Below are 24520 nucleotides of genomic sequence, written 5' to 3' on the forward strand. Positions count from 1 at the left end.
AGCGATCAGACAAGAAAAGGAAATAAAAGGCATTCAAATTGGAAAGGAGGAAACAAAATTGGCACTGTTTGCAGATGACATGATAGTGTACATGGAAAATCGTATAGCTCTACCAAAAAAGTGCTCCACCTAATAAATGAATGTGGCAAAACAGCAGGATACAAAGTCAATATCCAGAAATCAAAGGCATTTTTGTATACCAACAACGGAATAGCAGAAGCAGAAATCAAGAAAAAATCCCATTCACATCTCATCAAAATAAAAAGCTTCTGCATGGCTAAAGAAAACAGCATTAAAATAAAAAGACAACCAACTGTATGGGAAAACATATTTGCCAATGATACCTCAGACAAAGGTTTAATCTCCAAAATATACAAAGAACTCACATGACTTCACTCTAAGAAGACAACTAACCAAATTAAAAAATAGGGAAAGGACTTGAACAGACACTTCTCCAAGGAGGACATACAGAGGATCCAGAGATGCTCAATATCGCTTGCTATCAGAGAGATGCAAATTAAAACTACAATGAGATACCACTTTACACCGGTGAGAATGGCTATCATAAACAAAGCAATAAACAACAAATGTTGGAGAGGGTGTGGGGAAAAGGGGACTCTAGTCCATTGTTGGTGGGATTGCAGACTGGTACAACCATTATGGAAAACAGTACGGAATTTGCTCAGAAAACTAAAAATGGACCTGCTTTTAGACCCAGCAATTCCACTGCTGGGACTGTATCCTAAGAACCCTAAAACACCAATCCCAAAGAACCTATGCACCCCAATGTTCATAGCAGCACAATTTACAATAGCCAAGAGCTGGAAGCAACCTTGGTGGTGCCAAGGTTGGTGGTGCCCATCAGTAAATGAATGGATCAAAAAACTATAGTGTGTATACACAATGGAATTCTATGCAGCAGAAAGAAAGAAGGAGCTCCTACCTTTTGCAACAACATAGATGGAACTGGAAAGCATTATGTCGAGTGAAATAAGCCAGGTGTTGAGGAACAAATACCATATGATCTCACCTTTAACAGGAAGCTAAACAACAAAACAAACAAGCAGGCAAAATATAACCAAAGACGCTGAAATAGAGAACAGGGGAACAGTGACCAGAGGAGAGAGGGGAGGAAATTTCAGGGGAAATAGGGGAGGAATTTAGAGGAACAAATATAAAGTATACATGGACAACAACTAAGAAGGGTGGAAATAGGAGGGAGGGGAGGAGCACAGGGGGGTGGTTTGGGATGGGAGTAATAGACAGAAAACTGTACTTGAAAAATAATTAAATAAATTTTCAAAAAAGAAAGACAAATTAAGAAAATAATCCCACATACAATAACATCATAAAGAATAAAATACCAAGGAGTAAATTTAAGTTGAAAGAGGAGCTCAAAGACCTGTATATTGAAAACTATTATATATTGCTAAAAAGAAATTGAAGAAGACACAATAAATGAAAAGCTATCTTGTGCTTATGGATTTGAAGAACTAGTATTTTTTAAATGTCCATATGACTCAGAACACTCTACAGACCTAACAACATTTCTGTCAAAATTCCAATGGCATTTTCCATAGAAACAGAAAAAAAATCCTAAAATCTTTGTAGAAACTGAAACAATGCTGAATAGCCAAAGCAGTCTTAAGAAAGAATAAGAAAGCTGGAGGTACCACATATACTGGTTTCAAACTATATTACCAAGTTATACTAATCAAAACAGGATAGTATTGTCACACAAAAAAAAAACAGACACATACCTCAATGGGGGAGGGGGGGACAAAGACCCAGAAATCAGTGGCCAATTGATTTACAACAAATGAGTCAAGAACATATGATGGGAAAAGGAGAGTCTCTTCTGTGAATGGTGCTGTAAAATGGGGCAACCACATGAAAAAGAAGAAGTTTGGACTCTAGTCTGATACCATACACAAAAATCAACTCCAGTGGACTTAGGTCTGAACATATGACCTGAAACTATAAACTTCCTAAAAGAAAACAAAGGGTGTAAGCTCCTTGACATCAGTCTTGGTTAACATTGTTTGGATCTAACCCCAAAACCAAGGAAACAGAGGCAAAAATAAGTAAGTGGGTCAACATCAAATTAATAAGCTCCTGCCGAGCACAGAAAACCACCCACACAGTGGAAAGGCAATTTACAGAATGGCAGAAAATACCTGCCAATCATGTGTCTGATCAGGAGAAAACATGCAAAATATAAGGGGAACCCCTACACCTCAGTAGCAAAAACCAAATGATCCCTTCTTTAAAAGTGGGCAGACAGAATGAATAGACATCTTTTTAAAAAGGAAATGTAAATGGCCAACAGAACATGGTGCCCAGCATCACTGATCATCACGGAAATGAGAATCAAAGCAACAATGGGACAGCACCTCACACCTGTTAGAATGCCTGTTGTCAGAAACACAGGAGATAACAAGTGTTGGTGAGGACCTGGGGGGAAGGGAACATTTGTACACTGTTGGTGGGAATGTAAAGAGGGGCAGCCACTCTGGAAAACAGCAGGGAGAGTCACCAAGCAACTGAAAACAGCACCACCACCTGGTCCACATGGATGCCATCCACAGGGAATGAGCACAGGACCCCAAAGAGGCCTTGGCACCTCCAGGCTCACTGCAGCATTACTCACAGCAGCCAGAGTGTGGGGACCACCTAAGGCCCTGTGTAGGGACCAACAGATAAAGGTCACATGAGAGGTACCAGGGACAGAGTATGCAGAAGGGAGCAAAAGTGGGTGTAGGGTGGAGAGTACAAAAACAGCAATTAATGAAGAATGATACAATATTAAACTCTATTGTGCATACTTACAAAAAAGTAAACCTGGGACTTCTGCCAAGAGGGAGGTGTAGGTGGAAACACTGTGCCTTCTCCCACAACCAAGTTTGAATGCAACGAAGGTTTGGAGAACAAAGACGCAGCCAAAGAACAGAAAATTGTACTATACGGAAGTCCAACAACAATGAACCGTTCTACCGGACAGGTAAAGGGGGTGGACCCAGCAGCGGAGCAGGGTCTGGCAGGAAAGATCCCCCAACCCAGGTGCCCAGGCATCCGGGGTAGCATCCTGCGGACCCAGTGAGGGCTCGAGATGGCGGGAGTGAGAAGTGAGACAGTCCACGCAGCCCCCAGCAATGAACACAGCAGCGACTGACAGCGGTGGCACATTTGCGAACAGTGGAACTCACGCAGTGGGACGAATTGAGCAGCCCTCGGTGGCTGCGGGAGGAAGCAAAGGGTGCCCACCATTTCTTTCCTTCAGCCCCGCCCCCACATACAGCGTCACAACCCAGCGACTGGGTCCCCGGCCCTGGTGAACACCTAGGGCTCTGTCCCTCATACATAACAGGCACAAACAGTCCAAAATATGGCCCAAGAAGAACTCAAAGGCCCAGAGCTGATAACTCTAAGTGACCAGGAAATAGCGAACCTCTCAGATGCACAATTCAAGACACTGGTGATCAGGATGCTCACAGAACTGGTTGATTTTAGCCACAAATTAGAGGAACATATGAAGGCTAAACTAATTGAAATGAAGGGAAATGCACAGGAAACCAATAGTGATGGAAAGGAAACAGGGACTCAAATCAAGGGGGTGGACCAGAAGGAAGAGAGAAATGACCAAACAGAAAAAAGTGAAGTTCCAAGAATTCAAAAAAATGAGGAGAGGCTTAGGAACCTCCAGGACATCTTTAAACGTTCCAACATTCGAATTATAGGGGTACCAGAAGGGGAAAAGAAAAAGCCACGAGTGGAAAATTTATTTGAACAAATAATAAAGGAGAACTTCCCCAGTCTGGCAAAGGAAATAGACTTCCAGGAAATCCAGGAAGCTCAGAGAGTCTCAAAGAAGTTGGACCCAAAAAGGCACACACCAAGTCACATCATAATTACATTAGCCAAGATTAAAATGAAGGAGAGAATCCTAGAAGAGGCAGCAAGAGACAAGGGGACAGTTACCTACAAAGGAGTTCTCATCACACTGTCATCGGATTTCTCAAAAGAGACCTTACAGGCAAGAAGAAGCTGGAAGGAAGTATTCCAAGTCATGAAATCCAAAGACCTACATCTAAGACTGCTCTATCCAGCAAAGCTTTCATTTAGAATGGAAGGGCAGATAAAGTGCTTCTCAGATAAGATCAAATTCAAGGAGCTCATCATCACCAAACCCTTATTATATGAAATGTTAAAGAGACTTATCTAAGAAAAAGAAGATAAAAAATATGAACAGTGAAAAGACAGCAAACTCACAGTTACTAACAACCACACCTAAAACAAAAGAAAACCAAGAGGACAGGTAGATCAGGAGTGGAACCATAGAAATGAAGAACACATGGAGGGTTAGCAACAGTGGGGTGGGAGGAGGAGAAGGGGGGAGAAGATACAGAAAATAAGTAGAATAGACGGTAGGTAAAAAATAGATAGGGGGAGAGCAAGAATAGTAGGGGAAATATAGAATCTAAAGAACTTTTGACACGTGGTCATAAACTAAAGGGGGAAGGGTGGGGGAGAGGGTGTGCAGGGGGGAGGGGAATGAAGGGGGGAATAGAACAACTGTAGTGGTATAATCAATAAAATATATTTTAAAAAATAAAAAATAAAATAAAAATAACAGCTTAAAAAAAAGTAAACCTTTTGCTAAGTGAAGGACATTTGCTAAGTGAAGTTAGTCCGACAGGGTAATAAACACTGTACAACATCACTTTCAATGCAGGATTTTAAACACCCAAACTCTCAGAGACAAGAGCAGTCTGGCCGTTAGCAGGGGCAGGCGGGTGGGGAATGGGGGGCAGGTCGTCTGGCCACAACAGCCACTTAGCGATAAGTTAGTTCTGGGGAGCAAATGTGCCTCATGGTGACTGGAGTTAATGACACTGCATTTTGCCCCTGAAAGTTGCTAAGAGGGCAGATCTTCAGTGTTGTCAGCACAGAACAGAAACAGGAATCATGGGAAGTGGTGCAGGTGTTAGCACCCCAACGCACGCTATGGCGCAGACCATCTTTGCCGACATGTAAATGCATCAAATCAGCACGCTCCCTACTTTCAACGTCCACAGTGTTGCACTTCTCAGTAGAGCTGGGGGGATGGAGGGACAGTAGGTGGGGTCCAGTGGGCATTGGGTTCTTCATTACAAATGATGAGCTGGCAAACATGGGCCAAAATCAGACCCCAGCCCATGAGCTTCAGATGAAGTTAAATCCCTCACTGTCTATGGGTAATGTCACCTCCAGGGAGCCTCAGTAAGTCAGGCCCTGTCACGTGTTGACCCTCACCTGCCCAGGCCCAGGCCCTGCACCCCCATGACCCTGGGGCAGCCTCCCTCCCTCTACACCAAACCTGTCTGTTTCCTCACCTTCCTCAGGCCTCCTGGCCCCCTGGCTGGGGACACCTGCACAGGGGCTGGGGCAGCTCTGGGGGAGAGTGCTCCCCCCCTCCCTGCAGCCCTGTGCTGGACTCTCGGGGAGGCCTTCCTTTCTGTTGAGAACCCAGAGACCATGCCTGGGGTGTTCCTGGCAGACAGGGTGGCCTCTGTGGCACTGGTCCAAGGAAAAAGGCTCTCGAGAGGGCATTTTAGAGGAAAATGCCCAGCAAGCAAAAGAAGTTAAAACTTGTGGTCAAGGCTAGAAGGAAATACAGGCCTCAGAACCTTACATGCTCTTGTCCTCTGAGGTTAGAACCCCTGGGGGACAAGCTGTTAGTATCACAGGGACTTTCAGAGGACACCACCATGGACCACAGCGTAATTTCCCAGTGGAAACTCAGCATCCCCACTCCCTCAGTAAGGAGTGTTCCTGTCTCTTTAAGTTGTCACCCTGGCCCCACCCCACCCCACCCCTGGGCTTCCTGCTCCCTGAGATCTGAGAGGCAGGACACTTCCCCTGGTAGCAGGAGGAACAGCCTGCTGCACTCAAACCAGAGGACAGCATTTAGTCGGGGATCTGGTACTGTCTCCTCTCTGCAGGAAAGGTGAGCCCAGTGGGGGACAGCGCCTCAGGGTAGGAGGGCTGTGAGGATGGGGAGGGATGCAGTGTGGGCAGGAAGCTCCCTGAGTGAGTGGCTCTGGGAGAGAGGGCGGTGGGAAGGGGCTCAGGACCCAGAGGGAGACATTCAGGACCCCCTGAGTCCCACGCAGAGCAGGTTATGGCCGCAGCTCCCCCAGCCCCAGTGCCCTCAGGACCAGCCCTCTCACAAGGGCTCCCCTCACAAGCAGGGAGGGGGTCGACTGGCACTCCTGCAAGGACCAAAACTTCCTTTAGAGGGCAGCAGACTCCCCCCTCCCACATGCATATTCGAACAGGCAAGAGATTTCTGAGGATATAAAAGCAAGTCCCCTGAGAACAAGAGACAAAGTGACAGTAGTGTGGGCACCTGGGCTGAACTGCCCCAACACTCCACTCTGCTTTAGCCGTTCACAGAGGGTCTTGGTGGAGGAGGCGGCCAAGATGGTGAACTTGGTCTTTGCACACCTGTCATAACTCTGCCCTTAGACACTGCTCCAAACCTGAGCTGCCAGGGTGTGTGAACGGCTGAGACCCTGAGCTCCCCACACTCCCAGCAGGACGAGAGGCTGGACTGGGGAGACTGACCCGGAGACTCAGCCAGGCTGAGCTCCTCAGAATCACCAGTGCACTAGGGCGCGGGGCTGCTCCTGTTCTGAAGGTTCGGACACGTGAACCAAACCCGCTGAGAAATATACCTTTTCCAGAGTTCCCTGGATAACGCCCAAAGACAGGGGGTCAGAAGCCCTGGGCAAGATAAGCGCACCTGCCCCTCAGAGGTTTCGCACACCTGCAGCCCAGAGGTCAGCTCTCTGGAATGGCAGAGAACTTTCCAAATCCCCCCCAGACTCTATAGGATGTTCTGAAGGACCCACCTTCAGGTCCAGCTCAATCCCCGTACCTTCTCTTCTCCATCTTGGACCAAGACCCTTTGCTTTCACTAAATTACTATTTTTTGCTCTGAATCTGTGGCTCTTTCTCCAGTTCTGCTCTGCTGCCGTCCATGGGAGTGTGTTGATTCATAAGGAGGGGCTGGGGGTGGTGGGTGTGAACAGTAGTGTAGGCTCAGAGTGGGAGGGGAGCCATGTTCCTGCAGAAACGCCAAGGCCTTTGGACTGAGGACCAGGCCAGCCCATCATCTAAGTCCTTTCCCCAGAGACAAGGTGTTCAGCCACCTCCTCCTCTTGGCCTTTCCCTACGTGATGCCACCAGGAGAGAACCTGTGGTCACCAGGTAGAATTAGACATGGACCCTGCAGCAAAGACAGGGCTCAGACAGGGCCTGGGGGAGGCTGAATGGTCACACTTGTAAGAGCACAGGTGGCTGGGAAAGGCCTGACATTTGCTCTCGGTGAGGGTGGAGGGGGCAACCCAGTGAGGGGGTCACCGCCATGATTCTGGAGAGGAGACTGAGGACAGGGGGAGCTGTGCTCAGGGACTCGGTGATCCCAGAACATTTCAAGTTCATGATGCCTGAGTGTCTGGAACCACCTGACTTGGAGAAGCCACAGCTTTGGGGGCAGAATGTCAGGAGGTGGAGGGGAAGGGCCCAGCTCTCAGGGACACTGATCCCAACAGATACACCAAGACAGGACAAGGATTTGGCTTCCCTAGAGCAGAGTCACAGGCTCTTCAGGTCACCTGGGACACAGGATTCTTTTCCAGTTCCCCAAACCCCAATTCCAATTCCCATCCTGTGTGTCTCCCAGCCAACCCCACTAAGTGGTTCCTTCAGTCACCGAGCCTCTTGTCTGCTCTCCTAGTTTCCCAAAGACTCCTGGGAAATGTAGCATCTACTGCTGTGGTCCCCAACACAGAGCTACCTGGGGGAAATTAGCATCTGAAGCTTACTCACTGACCTGAGTAACTGTCACAACCTCCCCTTGGCCATTTGCCTTTGGCGGCCCTGAATAGACAGAATGAGCTCAGCAAACCTCTCCCAGCATCAGCTCCACCCTGCCCAGGCCCTAGCAATGTTGCTCCCTCAAGTACCATGTTCAGGGGGAAGGGGGACCATGACTTTGTCACCGTGCTGTCAGCAGCTCTTGGAGGTAGTTGTACCACTTCAGTGAACCAGTTGTTTGGGACTCTTCCAGCTGAACATGGGAGGATGGAAGATGGCAAGAGATGAGGAAAACCCCTGGGGTAAGAGCACTTCTCTCACTGAGAACTTGACCCCAGGTATGAGCTCTGGGTAATGATGGAAATGGGCGACCTCAGGACTGAACAGACAGGCCCTAAAGGGTGCCCCAAGATGTCAGGGGCAACACAGCAAGAGTCCCAATGTGTGCACTGTATCTGAGTCCCTGCCCCTGCCCAGCTGGATGGTACTAACATCTTTCACTGGCCTGTGCCCCCTGGTGCCAAAGTGTAAAATGAGGACACTAAACCCACCCTGACCCCACAGAGGAGGATGGAGAGGGCATCAGCTCCTGCACTGGAGGGGGGGTCACACTCCAGGCAGAGGGTTAGAGACCCAGGGTGGAGGGGTACACAGGTGTCTTATTAGTAGGCAGCATGGTTAAGAAGAGGGATGGGGAGAGGAAAGAGGAGGAAGAGAGGGAGAGGAGGAGGAAGGAAAGAAGTGGTGTCATTTAATGCCCCCAACATCCCCAGGACGAAACAACACCACACTGTAATTCCCAATTGTGCACAAAGGTTTAACACTTAGATTAAGCAACTGCCAAGGTGGCACAGCCAGCCCACGGCTAGGCTGGGAGTCAAGCCCAGTGTGTCTGGGACTCCACATAGCCCTTGACGCCCAGGGCCACTGCCCCCTCCTTCCCTCTTCCCTGGGCTGGACCCTGGGGGAGTGTGGAAGTGGCCACTGATGCTGCCCAGCAGGGACAGCTCTGCACCATGGGGATGACCAGGGGGTAATGCAGAGCAGGCCGTGCCTGGGACTACAAAGGGACGCCCTCTAGAGGAATGCCCACCAGGTGACGGTCATTTACAGGTGAAGCTGAGAGGACAGGGGTGGATGGTGAAGGTCCCCTAGGGTGGGGACAGGTCTGACCAATGACCACAGTAAGGATTTGCTTGGAAAGCAGAGTTGAAATGCTGTTGTTCTCCTTTGTTACAGGGCTCTGAGGGTTCTGGGTGGGGGGACCAGGTAACCAGAATACCTAATTGCTTTAGGGTAGGAAGCTTACAGACCACCTGTCCTCCAGGTTACGAAGACAGCATGAGGGGCCCGCAGAAGAACAAGCTGAGGCTCGTCCTGGCAGGGAGGACAGGGGCAGGGAAGAGCGCCACTGGGAACAGCATCCTGGGCCAGAAGTGCTTCGTCTCCAGGCTGGGGGCCACCTCAGTGACCAGAACATGCGAGGTGGGGAGCTGCAGGTGGGGTCAGTGGCACGTGGAAGTCTTGGACACCCCAGACCTTTTCAGCTCCCAAGTCCCCAAGACAGACCCAGGATTCCAGGAGCGGGCATGCTGTTACCTGCTGTCGGCACCGGGGCCCCATGCTCTAATCCTGGTGACTCAGCTGGGCCGCTTCACCAGGCAGGACCAGGAGGCCCTAAGAGCGCTCAAAGACCTGTTCGGGAACCGCGTGACGGCTCACACCATCGTGCTGTTCACGCGCAAGGAGGACCTGGCCGGGGGCTCGCTGCAGGAGTTCGTGCGTGACTCAGACAACAGAGCACTGAGGAGGCTGGTGGCTGAGTGTGGGGGCCGCGTGTGTGCCTTCAACAACCGGGCAGTGGGCCCAGAGCAGGAAGCCCAGGTGCAGGAGCTGCTGCGGCTCGTGGAGCGCCTGGTAGGGGACCACTCCGGTGTCCCTTTCACCAATGACATGTACCACCTGGTGCAGACTCTGGCCAGAGAGGATCCAGAGGAGCTGAAGCGCAAGGTGGCCAAGAAACTGGCGGACCGTGCTCATGGCTGGTGGGAGCATCAGCTGCTGGGCAGGCTGTGGGCTTGGGTGCCACCCAAGAAGATGTTCGTGGCCCTGGTGCTTGGTGCTATGGTCCTGTTCTTCCGGCTGCTCACCAGACAAGGGTCTGAGTCCCAAGTTCGTCCTGAGTAACAGGCTATAAACAGGACTTTGACTGGTCAGCTGACCTTCACACTCACCCTTGATGTCTGTGCCTCCAGGATCCACAGGCTTTCCTTGTGTCCCTCACCTGGCAGTAATCTACCAACAACAAAGTCCTACCAGGTCCCATCTCTTCCCCGAAATGTACCTTTGTAACATCTCTGGGCTCCTTTCTTACTTAAGCCAAATAACTGTTGCTTTTGCCTCTTTTCCACTGACCTCAGCCTGTGTCCCCTGTCATTGAATCAACCCCAGTGTCCCCACCAGACAAAGGCTGAGAACCCACCCAAACCCTCAGTCCATTCCCACTTGTTTCAGTTGACCATGAACTGAGTGAATAAATGCACTGGACATTTACATCGTGTTGTCCGACATCAGTATTTGTAGACATTAGCTCATCCGCCTGATGTGAGCACTGAACAAAGGCACTGCTCTGTCATCCCTGACCCTACCTGCAACACCACACTCACACCCAAGTGCAGGAAGATACACACACGCACTAGGGTGCATGCCCACTGGAAGAGAAGACCCTGAAGAACCATCCCTCTGTCACTGCAGGGGACATCTCCCCAGGGGAGTCTGTGTTCCTATCAGACCCCTGAGCAGCTTGAATGCACAGGCTGCTGAAGCCCAAGGAAACTTAAACTGCAGACTCAAGTCCCTGAGAGCCACAGAGACTCTGAGGACAGTCCACTGCCCCAGAGGACTTTTGTCACTGGACGGCATGCTCATAGGGTGGGGGTATGCTTTTCCACGCAGTGGTAAAGCCAGAAAAATTAAGAGGGTTGAAATTTTTATCCCAGTCTCCTTATAAAGGGCAGACAGGCCTTAGTGGGCTGAGCACTGGTGTCGCCATGGTGGGCAAAGAATCCCTCCCACTGTGCCATGCAGATCTGAGAGGGTCAGCTCCGGGCCCAGGTACAATGAGCCAGGTTAGCCAACTTATCTCTGCACCCACACTTGCTCTGTCCCCAGGGTCTCCACCCTCACACACAAACTCAAGCTCACCCTGGATCCTGCTGGGTCCCTATGGTGTCCTCTGCCCAGTGCTTCACAGACAGAGAGTCCCAGGTCACTGATGCCCTCACATCACTGAAGAGCACATCAAAGGGGAAATAATCTGCAACAGCTGAGCACCCAGTGGAGAAAGAGGCCCACCAGCCCCTCCTGGAACCACTGCAAACATGAACGGGAACCCAATGCCAAGGCTGAGACTCAGCACTTCCTCTGCTGCCAAGGGCACTCTGCCTCCAGGGTCATGCACAGATCCCAGCAGGGGCCCTGATGGGAAATCTGGAATCTGGTCTTGTCCACTTTTCAATATCCTTTTGCAAGGAACAAACAGGAAAAGGCTACCATTGTCCCTCAGCTGAGATGGGAGATGGTGAGTGGTAAACAAATGAGAAAGAAAAGCAAAGTGTCCAGTGGAAGCAATGAAACACGTGATTCTTGCCCTTTGTTTGGGGATGGATGGAGCCCAGAGGTCCCCCAGGGACAGTGATGGAGCTGCTGGGGTGTAGGGAGGAGCCTCCAGGGGTTCCAGGGAGCAGACACACCCCACTACGGCTGCAACCCAGGCACATCAGAGAAGAGAGTGTTTGCTAATAAAAGGACACAGATTGGCCAAGTAGGTTAAAACTCATGCTCCAAACATGGGCTCCTTTCAGAAAAAGCCTTTCAAATATTATGGTAGAAACAGGCTGAACATCAAGGGATAGAAAAAATAAATGGTGCAAACATTAATCAAGCAAAAGGAGGAAGGAATAGCCATATTGATAGCAAACAAATTAGACTTCAAAACAAAGAAAATTCCCAGGTGCAGAAAGTTGAACAGTGTAGAATGGTAAAAAGGCCCCTCCACCAAGAAGACAAAGAAATCCTAAATGTTTCCTCCAAAACCAGAGAAGCCAAATGTGTGCGCAGAAACTGAAACTGAAAGGGGAATCAGGCAAATCCACGATCGTGATTAGACACTTCGCCGCTCTCCCCCTACAATCAACAGAACAGCTACCTGAAAAATGAGTCAGGGTCTAGAAGGATCCTTCACACCGTCACTCAACGGGGCTAACTGGTATTTGTGGAAATTGAAATTTACAGAAGACACATGTCTTTCCGGTGCACATGGATCACATGACAGGATAGGCCCTGTCCTGGGCCTCAACACAAATCCCACCGCATGTAGCAGAGCTGATATGGAGTGGGACGTGTCCTCGGACGACAGTGGCATCCAGCGAGGACTCAGGAGCCTCTCCTTCGCCGATCGTCGGCGGCCAGCAGAGCTGGGGCTCCCTGTACATACTTGGAACCTGGGAGAAGGCCTGTTGATGGCTCCCCAAGGTCAAATTCTAAGTCTGCAAAAGGACTTTTCTGGACCTGGAAGACACTCACAACACTGTCACTGAAGGATGGAAGAGTAAGGGGTAAAGGGACATTCTCCTTTTCTTTCTACCCATCGGTGAAACCAGTCTCCCTGTTGAGAAGAGATGACCATGTCTTCCACCCCATCTTGGTCTCCTCATTCCAACAACCCCATACTTGTTTCCACTTAGAGAACAGATGTCCTTGCTCAAGTAGGGACAGCTTCAGTCTCTGCTCACCCTTGGCCAGCCCCACCCACCAGTGTGGGTGTGCTAACCCTGGGTGTGTGATCAGCTACACCTGGTGCAATTTAGCCTCTTTGTGAAAATCTGGGTCCTGTCAGGGAAGACACCTACCAGGCCCTGCTGGGAGTCAACCTCACTGAACACTCACCAGCCACCAACCCACCCGGTCCCTGCAACACCTCAGACAGCCTCCTCCTCTGGCCACTCCCCACTCACAGAGACTGCAAAGAGTCCCACTTTCTTGTAAACAGCAAAGAAACTGCTGTCTCTTTTCCCCCAGGGGCCAAGGAAGCATAGATGGTGCCCAACAGGCTGCCCACTGCCCAGGGTCCAGACCAGACCCTAGGTGTTCAGCTCCCTCTGTCCTTCCAGGAACCTCTTGACGTAAGACAGTGGGATGTGCGGAAGTGAAACCAGAAGTCAGAGGTGACTGGGGAGAAACTTAGATGATCAGACAACCCCATATCTCTTCCTTATCTGTGTTCAGTTTGGGAAAACAAGAAAATAATACCTAGTATTTGGAAAGGAGTGTTGAAATCTCCAACTGTAAGTGTGGGGTTGTCACTTTCCCCATTTGTTTGGGTCGGTGTGTCCTCCTTGGAGTTGAGAGTTCTGTTGTTTTCTGAAGCTCCGTGATTTAGGAGGTACATTCAATATTATTGTCTCGTGGATGCATTAATCTATATGTCACTCTGAAAGGTCCTTCTTCATCCCACGTGTGAAGATGGTATTGTTTGGCTCCTACTTTGTTTGACTTTAATACAGCCACTGCAGGTGTCAAATGCTGAGCCTGTGCGTGGTTTCACTTTTTGACAGTGTGTCTTTTTGGATTCTTCCCCTGTAATCTGTCTGGGTCTCTACATGTAAAGTGGGATTTCCTTCACGCAGCACATGGGTGGGTCCTGCTTTTCAAACCCCACTTGACAGTCTTATAATTTAGATAACTTACATCTAATATTATTGATATGGTTGTGTTTAAATTCATCAATTTGCTACTTGTTTCTGTTTGTCCCATCAGTCCTTTTTTCAGCCTTTTTGGTGAATTTCAAAATTTCACTGTATTTCATCTACTGCTTTATTAGCTGTACCTCATGTTAGTTTCCCAGTGGTTACTCCATGATAGACAGTGTGCACCTTTAACCTACATTCTACCTCCAGTGAATAGTCCATCACAGCACAAGTCCTGTAAGATCTCTATGACATTCTACCATTGCTTCCTCCCTCCCCATTTATGCATTATTGTTGTCCTGCCTTTTACCATTACAGAAAATATAAACTGAACTACATATTGTTTTTGTTTTGCTTTTAAGAGTCACTTGCCTTTTGCAGAAACTTCTCAGTGATAAAAAGAATCTTTTCTGTGTACCCACCAACTCACTATTTTTGTTCTCAGTCCTTACGAAGGTGCCAATTGTCTCTGTTTTCACTTTCTTCACCCTGACCCATCTTCTGGGTCAGCCCTGAGCAGCCTGTTGTTCAACGTCTGGAAATAGTATGTTTATAAAAGTAGTATTAGCAAACTTAAAAACACCAAGTATCTTTTCTGAGTACAATGTTATGAAACTAAAATTATTAAAAATTCGCAAAAACATGGAAATGAAACAACACACTCCTGAACAATCAGGGGGATTTTTTTAATTTGAAACAAAAAATGGTAACAACACACAAAATGCAGCAGAAGCAATTCTAAGATGGAAGGTTAAAATAATAAAGGCTCAAACTGAGAAAGAAGAAATATCTCAAATAAACAACTTAACTTTATATCAAGGAACCAAAAGAAGAAGAACAAAGTAAGCCCAAAGTTAGCAGAGGAAGGAAATACAGATCAGAAAGACAGTATAAAGAGGAACCAAACTAAGAGCTCTATGTTTGAAAGGATAAAAAATATATATGAAACTTGAGTTCAACCAATTTTTTTAAAAAGAGAAAAAACTCAAATAAATAAAATCAAAAATAAAAGAGATGTTACAACTGATATCACAAAAATACAGAGAATCAAAGAGACAACTATGAACAACCATGGGCCAATGAATGGATAAACTAGAAGAAATGCATAAAATTCCTAGAAACATGCAACCTACCAAGGCTGAATCACAAATAAACAAAAAATCTGAGATCAATAATGAGAAAGGAGATTGAAGCAGGCATCAAAAATCTCCCAACAAAGCAAAACTCATACCACATGGTTTTACGAATGAATTCAACCAAACATTTGAAGAACGATTAAAACCTATCCTTCCCAAACTCTTCAAAAATTGAAGAGGAAAGAGCACTTCCAAACTCATTTTGTGAGGCCAGACTAACCCTGATATCAAAACAAGACAAGGGCGCTACATGAAGAGAAAACTACAGGATAATCTCCTGACAAATATCAATGAAGCATAACTGAACAATACACTAACAAACTGAACTCTACAGCCATTTAAAGGATCATACGCCACAGGCAAGTGGATGTATGTCAGGTGCACCTCCTTTTATAGGCATAAATGTGGACCTTCCTGTGGTGAATGTCATTGCTAGACAAGACCAGTGTCTCAAGGTCTGGGAGGCTGTTAATAAATACAGGGGGGTGGGTAATTGATTTTTGGAAGGAGAATTGTTTCACTCATTTATGCCTTCATTGCTTAAGCCCTGTATATGCCCTTACCAGGGATCAAACCCACATATTTGGCACAGCATGAAGATGCTCTAATCAACTGAGCTGCCTGGCCAGGGCAAAATGCATTGTTCTAAATGGTAAACTGTCACACTGTACTTTGCATGCACTGCTGTAAGCAGCACAGCCTTGTCAGGAACCCAACCCAATCCAACCCAACGAGTGCAGCCAACTGCAAAGCAGAAACCAATGTGTCATTAACCAAATAGTGGGTATAAAATCGATGGCTTCAGCCTCCCTGTGGGGAACAGAGTTTGGATATGAATTCCCATCTCCTTCACTTGCTGCAAGTAAATAAAATGACCTTGTGACAACCAGGCTGCATTCTTGAACAGAATACCCCAAGCGGCAAACCCCTTGAGTTCACCACTTGGGGTATTCTTGAGTGAATTTCCATGAGTAATATCATGAAAATTCAGCCACTGAAGTCTCAAGACCAAGAGACGTGCAAAGATATGGGATGTAAGAGTTACTGATGAGCTCATAATAGGCTGAGACAGGGGTCACAAAACCACAGTTTCCTGCTGAGGACCTCAAGCATTCTTGTACTTGCAACAAATGAAGGAAATGCTACAGTGTAACTACCCAAAATGACCCCATTTTGGGTAACTGACCCCAAGCAGCCAGACTCTTGTCCAGGCCACAGTTTGCTTGTTGCTACTTGCTATGTGACCCTAATTTGAGACAAAGGAGGGTTTGAAGTGTCAAAAGACACAACCTTATTTCCAACACAGGGGCCTCTAACTTTACCTACTTTGCTTGGTGACCAGATGAAGAGGGGCTCAAGGTCACAGCTGCATGAGGCTACATGTCATCCTGGGCACTGGGGTCTGTGTTGGGCTTGCTCTTTCCCACAGAAACTCTCAGACACAGTGTCCAGTGACTGTGGTCACTCACTGGGCAGTTGTACATGAAGGACCCAGGGAGGATCCCCTACTGGAGTGACCTTTGGGACTCCAGCTCCAAGCAAAAAGCAAGTCACCCACGTCAAGCCCCATGAGCAGCCGCCCAGAATACTGGGCCACAGTGGCAAGATCGTAAGGCCATCTCAAACACGGCCCCTGGGAAACAAGAGAAGAACGAGGCCAAGAGCTGCACAACAGGAAGTGCACTATGAACACCTCTTCTCAGCCAACATCATAAACTGTGAGAGAGAAAAACAAATGAAGAACCTAGGAAAGAAACACAAGCAGAGAAGCCACTGAAACAATGCCTCAGCCAGTGAGCAGCTGGAAAACCCAGTTGGAGCAAATGCAAAAAGAGGCAGCTTCCTTCCTGCCCCTGGAAGACTTTGATTTGAGTCATTTTTTAAAATATATTTTATTGACTATGCCATTACAGTTGTCCCATACCCTCCCCTCATTCCCCTCCACCCTGCACACCCCCTCCCCCACTACCCCCCCCTTTAGTTTATGTCCATGTGTCACAAGTTCCTTAGATTCTATATTTCCCATACTATTTTTGCCCTCCCTCCTGTCTATTTTCTACCTACCACCTATGCTACTTATCCTCTGTACCTTCTCCTCCTTCCACTCCCCTGTTGCTAACCCTCCATGTGTTCTTCATTTCTATGATTCCACTCCTGATCTAGCTGTCTGCTTCATTTGCTTTTGTTAGGTGTGGTTGTTAATAACTGTGAGTGTGCTGTCCTTTCACTGTTCATATTGTTTATCTTCTTTTTCTTAGATAAGTCCCTTTAACATTTTATATAATAAGGGCTTGGTGATGATGAACTTCTTGAATTTGACCTTATCTGAGAAGCACTTTATCCGTCCTTCCATTCTAAATGAAAGCTTTGCTGGATAGAGCAGTCTTAGATGTAGGTCTTTGGATTTCATGACTTGGAATACTTCTTTCCAGCCCCTTCTTGCCTGTAAGGTCTCTTTTGAGAAATCAGCTGACAGTCTGATGGGAACTCCTTTGTAGGTAACTGTCCCCTTGTCTCTTGCTGCTTCTAGGATTCTCTCCTTCATTTTAGTCTTGGCTAATGTAATTATGATGTGGCTTGGTGTGTGCTTTCTTGGGTCCAACTTCTTTGGCACTCTCTGAGCTTCCTGGACTTCCTGAAAGTCTATTTCCTTTGCTATATTGGGGAAGTTCTCCTTTATGATTTGTTCAAATAAGTTTTTCACTTATTGCTCTTCCTCTTCCCCTTCTGGTACCCCTATAATTTGGATGTTGGAACGTTTAAAGATGTCCTGGAGGTTCCTATGCCTCTCCTCATTTTTTTAAAATTCTTGTTTCTTCATTATTTTATGTTTGGTCATTTCTTTCTTCCTCCTGGTCCACTTCCTTGATTTGAGTCCCAGTTTCCTTCCCATCACTATTGGTTTCCTGTGCATTTCCTTTCATTTCACTTAGTTTTGCCTTCATTTGTTCATCTAATTTGTAACTAAAATCAACCAGTTCTGTGAGCATCCTGATCACCAGTATTTTGAACTGTGATTCTGATAGGTTGGCTATCTCTTAGTCGCTTAGAAGTATTGGCTCTGGAGCTTTGAGCTGTTCTTTTTCTTGAGCCATAATGTTTTGATGTGTTCGTGCCTGTCACGTCTGAGGGGCGGAGCCTTAGGTGTTCACCAGGGCGAGGCAACTCAGTTGCTGCGTTGTGACCCTGTATGTGGGGACAGGGTCAGAGAGGGGCAATGGCGTTTGTTCTGCTCTCTCTGGAATTTTGGTCCCTTCTGCTGCTTCCCACAAGCAAATTGGGCTGTTCTGGTGCTGGTTCCCAGGTGTGTGGGCTTGTGCACCCTCCAGGACCCTGTGGGTGTCTCCAACGAACTCTCTGTGAGCCTGGGAGCTTCTCCCAGCACCTCAACCCCCGAAAGTTTTTCCAATTGGTCCTTTTAAGCTTTAATTCCCATCGCTGGGGCCCTGGTTTGCGTGGTCTGTCTCACTGCTCGCTCCTTTGCCTGGTTTATCTGCATGTGAATGTGTGACTGGGGTCAGCCAGCCACCCTACACCCTCACTGGGTCCACCCATTGCCACCCCATACTTGTGATCTGCCAACTGCTGCCTATGCACCTGGGTCGGTCCGGCTGTTTTTTCCTGCGCAATCCCTCTCGCCAGCCACTGACTCTGCCCCTCTCACTTATCTGGCTGAATGGTTTGTTGTTGTTGGACTTCCATACAGTTCAATTTTCTCTCTGTTTTGGTTGCATTTTTGCTACTAATTCTTTATTGTCTTTAAACTTGGTTGTGCGAGGAGGCACAGTGTTTCTACCTATGCCTCCATCTTGGCCAGAAGTCCTGATTTGGGTCTTTTAAATCATGATTGGTAATGAACTGGCTTCTAGAAATAAGCACAAATATATCTTCTCATCAAACCTGGAGCACCCTGAATGTCCTTTGGTGCACACTTAGTGTTCGTCTCTAATTTATCCAATATTCTGAATATATGGGAAATGTTTACATGTTTGTTAAATAGACTTTTTCTACCTTCCATTATAACATGGGAAGGAGAGGGATTATGGTTTTTGGTGGGGTTTTTTTTAACCAAAGTTGGACGGTTTAAAAGAGAAATGTTGTTTTAATCCACTAAGGGACAGGATCTCATATACACAAATGAAAGTGCCTTAAAATTTAGAGGAAAAAAGGGAAGAGCCGAAAGAAGAGAGAGATGAGGTTAAGAGGACGTCTGTGTGCTGATTCTCCTCATGTGCAGCAGCTCCAGCGAAATTTCTACAACTAAAAGAAAACACCAAATATGAATAATTGGGCATAAATATGTTTAAAACCCCAGTAAAAACACTGCATGCTGGGCTCCAGAGTCCCAGGCTGAAGCAGAATCGTGCAGGATTTCCCAGGAAGGAGGGAATGGGAGAGGCTGAGGCCAGAGGACAGCAAGCTCCTAGAGGCAGGGGGAGCACTCTGACCTCTTCCACACTGTGCCCCCTTGGTTTAGACCGAACGTCATGGGGTCGTCAGGGAGAAGGAGACACTCAGCTGATGGGTGACTGACAAATTTTAAATCGAGGGTCTGGGACGTGTTGGAGATTGGGCTATAACTTAATAAACATTATATTACAAATCCCAGATATCTGTACTTATATATGGTACATACTTCTCATGACATGTATTTCTATTTATCAGGTGTCATATCCAATTTGCTACTATTTTGTTGAGGAATTTTACAGCTATATTCATAAAGGATATCAGTCTGTAGTTTTCTTTTCTGTGACATCCTTGAATGCTATCGACCTCATAGAGTGAACTGTGAATTCCTCCTCTCCTGTGTTTTGAAGATGTTTGTGAAGTATTGGTGTTAATTCTTCTTTAAATGTTCGGTAGAATTTTTTAATTACTAATTTAACCTCCTTACATCTTACAGGGATGTTCAGACTTTATTTCTACATGAGTCACTTTCAGTCCTTTGTGTCTCAGTAGGAATCTAACCTACAGCATTGAAAAGCAAGAGATGATGACAAAGTGTGGATTTCTGTACAGCAAGCTGACAGCCTACAGCTCTGACACTGTCATGACCCACCTTAGCTTTTGAGTAGAGCCAGGCCTTCCCTGGTGGAGCCTGGCCTACTGCAGGCTGGATGCAAGATGCAGGAAGTGGCCACTGCTCTGCCTTTTCCCCAAAATTCTCTGGGTTATCACCAGTTTTGTCGGGGCTGAGGGTCTCTTTATGTGACCCTGCTGCCTCTTCTCTTTGCTTTTCAAATGTCAGCTCTGCAAAAAGGTCTGAAGCTTCCTGTGTCCTGATGAACGGTGGTGGCACCTGGTAGCCCAGAGCTTGGCAGGCTACGTGCACAGGGCCCGTGTGGGATGGGGGATGGGGGGGTGCTGCTGGCGGGGAAGTGGCAGCAGCCTCACTGCTGGGCACCCTGGGCCTGCTTTGCCTGCGCCTGACCAGGCTCAGGTCCAGGCCCAACCCATAGCCCAGGTCTGAAAAGGCAGGTCATCTGGCAGGAAAGGAACCGTGGAGCTGAGTGGAAACTAAAACTTCATCGCGAAAGAGTCCTGTAGCTTCAGAGTTTAATGACACACGGATCTGCACACAACCAACTTTGCAAATCCCTCAAGTCCACTCATTAAGTTTTTAAGTCTCTCTTTTGACTCTGGGCACACAGTTTTAAAATAAGTCTGTCTACCTGGAATATTTATTAGTCCCGATGCATCCTTCCTCTCTAGAAAAATAGTGGAGTGGCTGGCAGTTTTTAGTAGAAAGAGGATCAAGGCAAAGAGACAACAACCATTTTTATTTTGAACGTTCTTTAAAAATTTGCCCTGGCTGGTGTAGCTCAGTGGATTGAGCGCAGGCCTGTGAACCACATGATTGCCGTTCGATTCCCAGTCAGGGCACATGCCTGGGTTGCAGGCCAGTTCCCAGCAGGGGCCTCAAGAGAGGCAACCATACATTGATATTTCTCTCCCTCTCTCCTTCCCTTCCCCTCTAAAGATAAATAAATAAAATCTTTTTAAAATAAATAAATAAATAATGATAAAAATTTAGACACTCTCCTATCAGAAAGATGCTCTAACCAACTGACTACTCAGGATCACAGTTTAATCTCCTGTTGGGGACATGCAAGAAGCAAGAGATGAATGCAAAAATGAGTGGATTCACACATGGATGTTTCTCCTCCTGCTTCTCTCTTTCTCTAAAATCAATTATTTTAAATTGATTTTAACACTACCTTAGTCCATTAGGGCATCTAAGAAATAATACCACAGACTAGGAGCTTATAGACAACAGAAATTTGTCTTTCATGCCCTGGCAGGTGGAGTGCAGCAGCAGGTGGCCCACAGTGATAGGTTCAGGGGATTCTCATCTGGGCTGCAGGTGGATAGCTTCCCACTGTGGCCCCAGTGGTGGAAGGAAGACCCAGCCTCTGGGGCCCCTTCATAGGGGCACTGAGCTCCACCATGAAGGACCTCCCGATGGGGCACCCCGTCACACCATCCCCTTCGGCATCGGGTTTTCAATGTTGGGTTTTGGGGGGGCATCGACATTCAGACCACCGCAGACACTGACCCACCTTAACACCTTCTAGTTCTCACAGAGGGTAGGAGTCTCCCTTTGTGATCCTTGCTGAGTTTTGTTACCATCTATGACAGGGATGCCAGGCTAAATGAACTGTATTGAAAGTCTGGCAGTTTCCAGCTTTCTGGTGTGCATTATGGTTCATGTCTTTCCAAAATAAAGCAGGATTTGGGGGAAATCAAGGGTAATGTCTTCTATCTGGGTAGATATAGATATAGGTATAGATATAGATATATACACAGAGAGAGAGAGAGAGAGAGAGAGCTCTCCTCGCTGTCCTTAGAGAAGTGAGACAGCAGCTGGTGCTTTGGCAGAAGCTGCAGGGCATCGAGGTGAGGCCTATGTGGCTGTACCATTGGGTGTGATGGGGGCCAGGCCAGCCCACAAAAGCTGTTCAAAGCCACTATTAGAAAACCAGATGACATCCTTAGGTTGTGTAAATAAAAAATAAGTAAATAGGATTTTCTTATTTCTACTTCTGAATATGACAGGACGCTTTTAAAGGAAATCATCGTCTTTATACACACAGGGGCTGGGTTTATGGGCATGTGTTCTGAGGGCACAAGGAGTTAAGGGCTCCAGGAGGCTCTGGGTGGGCTGGCGGGTTAGGGTGGGCTGCAGCCTGAGGGCCCTATTGTTTGCAGAGTTGGGCTCCATGAAGCATGCCTGGGAAAATGTCCACTGTCCGTTCCTGCTTTTAGCCTCCTCAGCAGCCATGCCGGGCCTCAGAGCCTGGGAGGAGTTCCTTTGACCAGGTTGAGGGGCCCAGGGCAGTGCCAGGATTGGGCAGACAGATGGTTCTTAATAGCTTATGATGACAACCAGCTCATGAAGTACAAGGGAGAATTATCATTAACTTCCTTTGATTTGAAGAGGAAAATAATCTACTGTGAGTTAAGGGATTTCTTGAGAATCGAAGGTGACAATATCAGAAGTGGAACATCTTTTTCCATACTGGCCCCTCTGGGCATGTTCACCAAACCAAGCTCCCCATCGAATGTAAACTGCTTCTTCACTCACCTGCTTATCCATTTTGTATTACGTATGTGTATGTCCTCAAATATCATAACTTAATTTTTTGAGAATATGGTTATACCACTCTGCTGACATATAATCTGATGAGTTCCAAAAGAAAATGGCATAATTTAAAATATCTTATACTTTTCAAATTAAGACACTTTCTGATGGAGCGGCTGAGAGTGTAACGCCACGAACACGGTCATGTTGAATTAACTGGATCCCAGAGCATGTCGAACAGCACCTTCCTAAACGGCCCTCCTGGGGTCTCACCTTGACTGACACACCATGTCAGGTTTGCAAAGATCCATGGGCCTCAGAGGTCAAGTTCCATTAAAAAACATCTTTGCAAAATAAGAGTTTTAAACACCCCCAAGTAGTCAAAAGTGGCAAGACTAAGTGTACCAGTACTTTTGCTCTGGCAAGTTTATGTCTCTTTAGTAGATTTCACAAAGCAAAGGCAACCACGACACTCATCTGTTTCCCTTGTTGAGTTGTTCAAACTTTCCTGGCGACATTTAGGCATTTGCCAACTGAGGCTTCCCAGACGGCTGCCAGCACAGGCTACAATCACACGAAGAATAGCCCAGAATCCCGAGCGGACTGTCAGTTGGCTTGGGAAGAAGACTCAGGTTTGGGGGCCTGACAGTTACCACCATCAATATTCCAATGATGGTGGCAGGTGTTTGTATAAAACACAAAGAGAGGGACTGGATGTCATCTGACATCCCCAATCTGATCCTCAGAATGTGCTTTCGACAATTTGAATCACATAATTAGAGAGGTTTGACAGTTTTTCCTCGTGGTCGATAGCATGTCTCTATTCCAGATGTCCCCACGACCCCCACCCAGGCCTGCCTCCAGCCAGCCCCCATCCTGCCCCCCCTCCAGCCGTCACCACACTGCTGTGTGTCCAGGGGTTACGGGTGGCATTTCCTTAGTGATTTCCTTTTTCAGACACTTTGATTCTGACCTTTTCACCTGTGTCCCCATGATCCAATACAGTGCCTGGCATGTGAAATGCCAGGGACCATCAGATGTTTGGGAAATGCATGGTCACCTTGGCTTTCCCATACCCTCCCTCTATCCTAGTTTCCTAGTTCCGAATTTTCTAGCACCGGTTTCTTCTTATAAAGCAGCTGCCATCCACCTTTCCACCCAGAAAAGTGTTCTTCTAGGCTGTGGCTTAAAGGACTTTTACCCACTGGGATCAAGGTTAGACCCACAAACCACGCTTATGTAAATGGGGTGGTTTGATGCTCAAAATCAATTTGTTTAATAATTAGGATAAAACAGCATCACCACTTATACCTGCAGATAAACCAAAGAAAACTATTAGAATTCACGGAGAGACTGAGGGAGCTGTATCCCGTATTGTATGCCCATCTCCCTCGGCAGAGCAACCGTCCTACATTCGCTGCCCCAGCCTTAAATGTGCGATCAGTTGACAAATAGTGAAACTACAGCCCTGCTCCACCTGCCTCAGAATAAACAGACACAGAACGCGCCGGTCCCCCGAAGCCTCATAGGGCTGGTCTGTCCGGTGCCAGAGAAGGGAGCCCATCCAAGTCACGCCCTTGGAGTTGGTCTTCCAGGCCCTCGGTGGACCAGTGGCGCCTCTCTGTCCCTAGTTAGAGGGAATATTCCAGAAACAGCCTTGAGAAGGGCCCTGGGGTGTAGGGCTGGGCAGGTGCTCCTGCAGAGGGTGGCGGGTGCCCCATAAGGGCTTCTTTGTGTCACAAGGTCTGTCTCTGAACCTGGAGGCGCGCGGAGGGGGGGGGGCGGGGGCGTCACAGCCTCTTCCTGCAACTACGGCTTATCTTGATAAGTTATAAAAAAAATAAAAAAAAAAACGAGAGGGAGCCTGGCAGCCCGCAAGCTGTGGCAGGAAGCGTCCCATTAAGCGGACCAACAGCACACGGCGCCCTCCCTGGTGTTTGGGCCCTCTTTGCAGCAGTTTCACCCCCTCCCCGGGACCTTTTCCTGTCGGTGGAGACGCGGGGCGGGCTCGGCACTCCCCTTTCTTCTCAGTTCCTTGCAGCCTCGCTCTGGAACTTTCGACCTCTGGGCAGCTCCTCTTTAATTGCATCCACCGGCTTCCTGCGCGCCCACAGTGCATGTAGGTCCCCGCGGCCGCCCAGCGCTGTGCCCGCAGCACCGACCCAGGTAAGGGGCTGGGGGCGGGAGAGGGGGCG

The 24520-nt window shown here is 47.7% G+C and overlaps 1 protein-coding gene across 9 annotated transcripts; it reads left to right on the top strand.

The window, feature by feature from the left end:
* The first annotated feature begins 5871 nt into the window (after positions 1-5871).
* LOC118975497 (GTPase IMAP family member 1-like) lies at positions 5872-10413 on the top strand. Of its 9 annotated transcripts, none has more exons than XM_037029455.1 (4): positions 5872-5986; positions 6508-6779; positions 8119-8198; positions 9188-10413. In XM_037029455.1, exons 3-4 carry the CDS (start codon positions 8120-8122, stop codon positions 10045-10047), a joined length of 939 nt encoding a protein of 312 aa, XP_036885350.1. In that variant the 5' UTR covers positions 5872-5986; positions 6508-6779; position 8119; the 3' UTR covers positions 10048-10413. The 9 variants fall into 9 exon arrangements, with proteins under 9 accessions (XP_036885350.1, XP_036885355.1, XP_036885356.1 ...); XM_037029460.1 differs by having other exon boundaries at positions 8119-8162; XM_037029461.1 differs by having other exon boundaries at positions 6508-6774; positions 8114-8162.
* The last annotated feature ends 14107 nt before the right edge of the window (positions 10414-24520 follow it).

This window comes from Sturnira hondurensis, unplaced genomic scaffold, assembly GCF_014824575.4.
Source record: "Sturnira hondurensis isolate 20B ecotype Veracruz unplaced genomic scaffold, ASM1482457v3 Scaffold0020309, whole genome shotgun sequence".
Taxonomy (NCBI): domain Eukaryota; kingdom Metazoa; phylum Chordata; class Mammalia; order Chiroptera; family Phyllostomidae; genus Sturnira; species Sturnira hondurensis.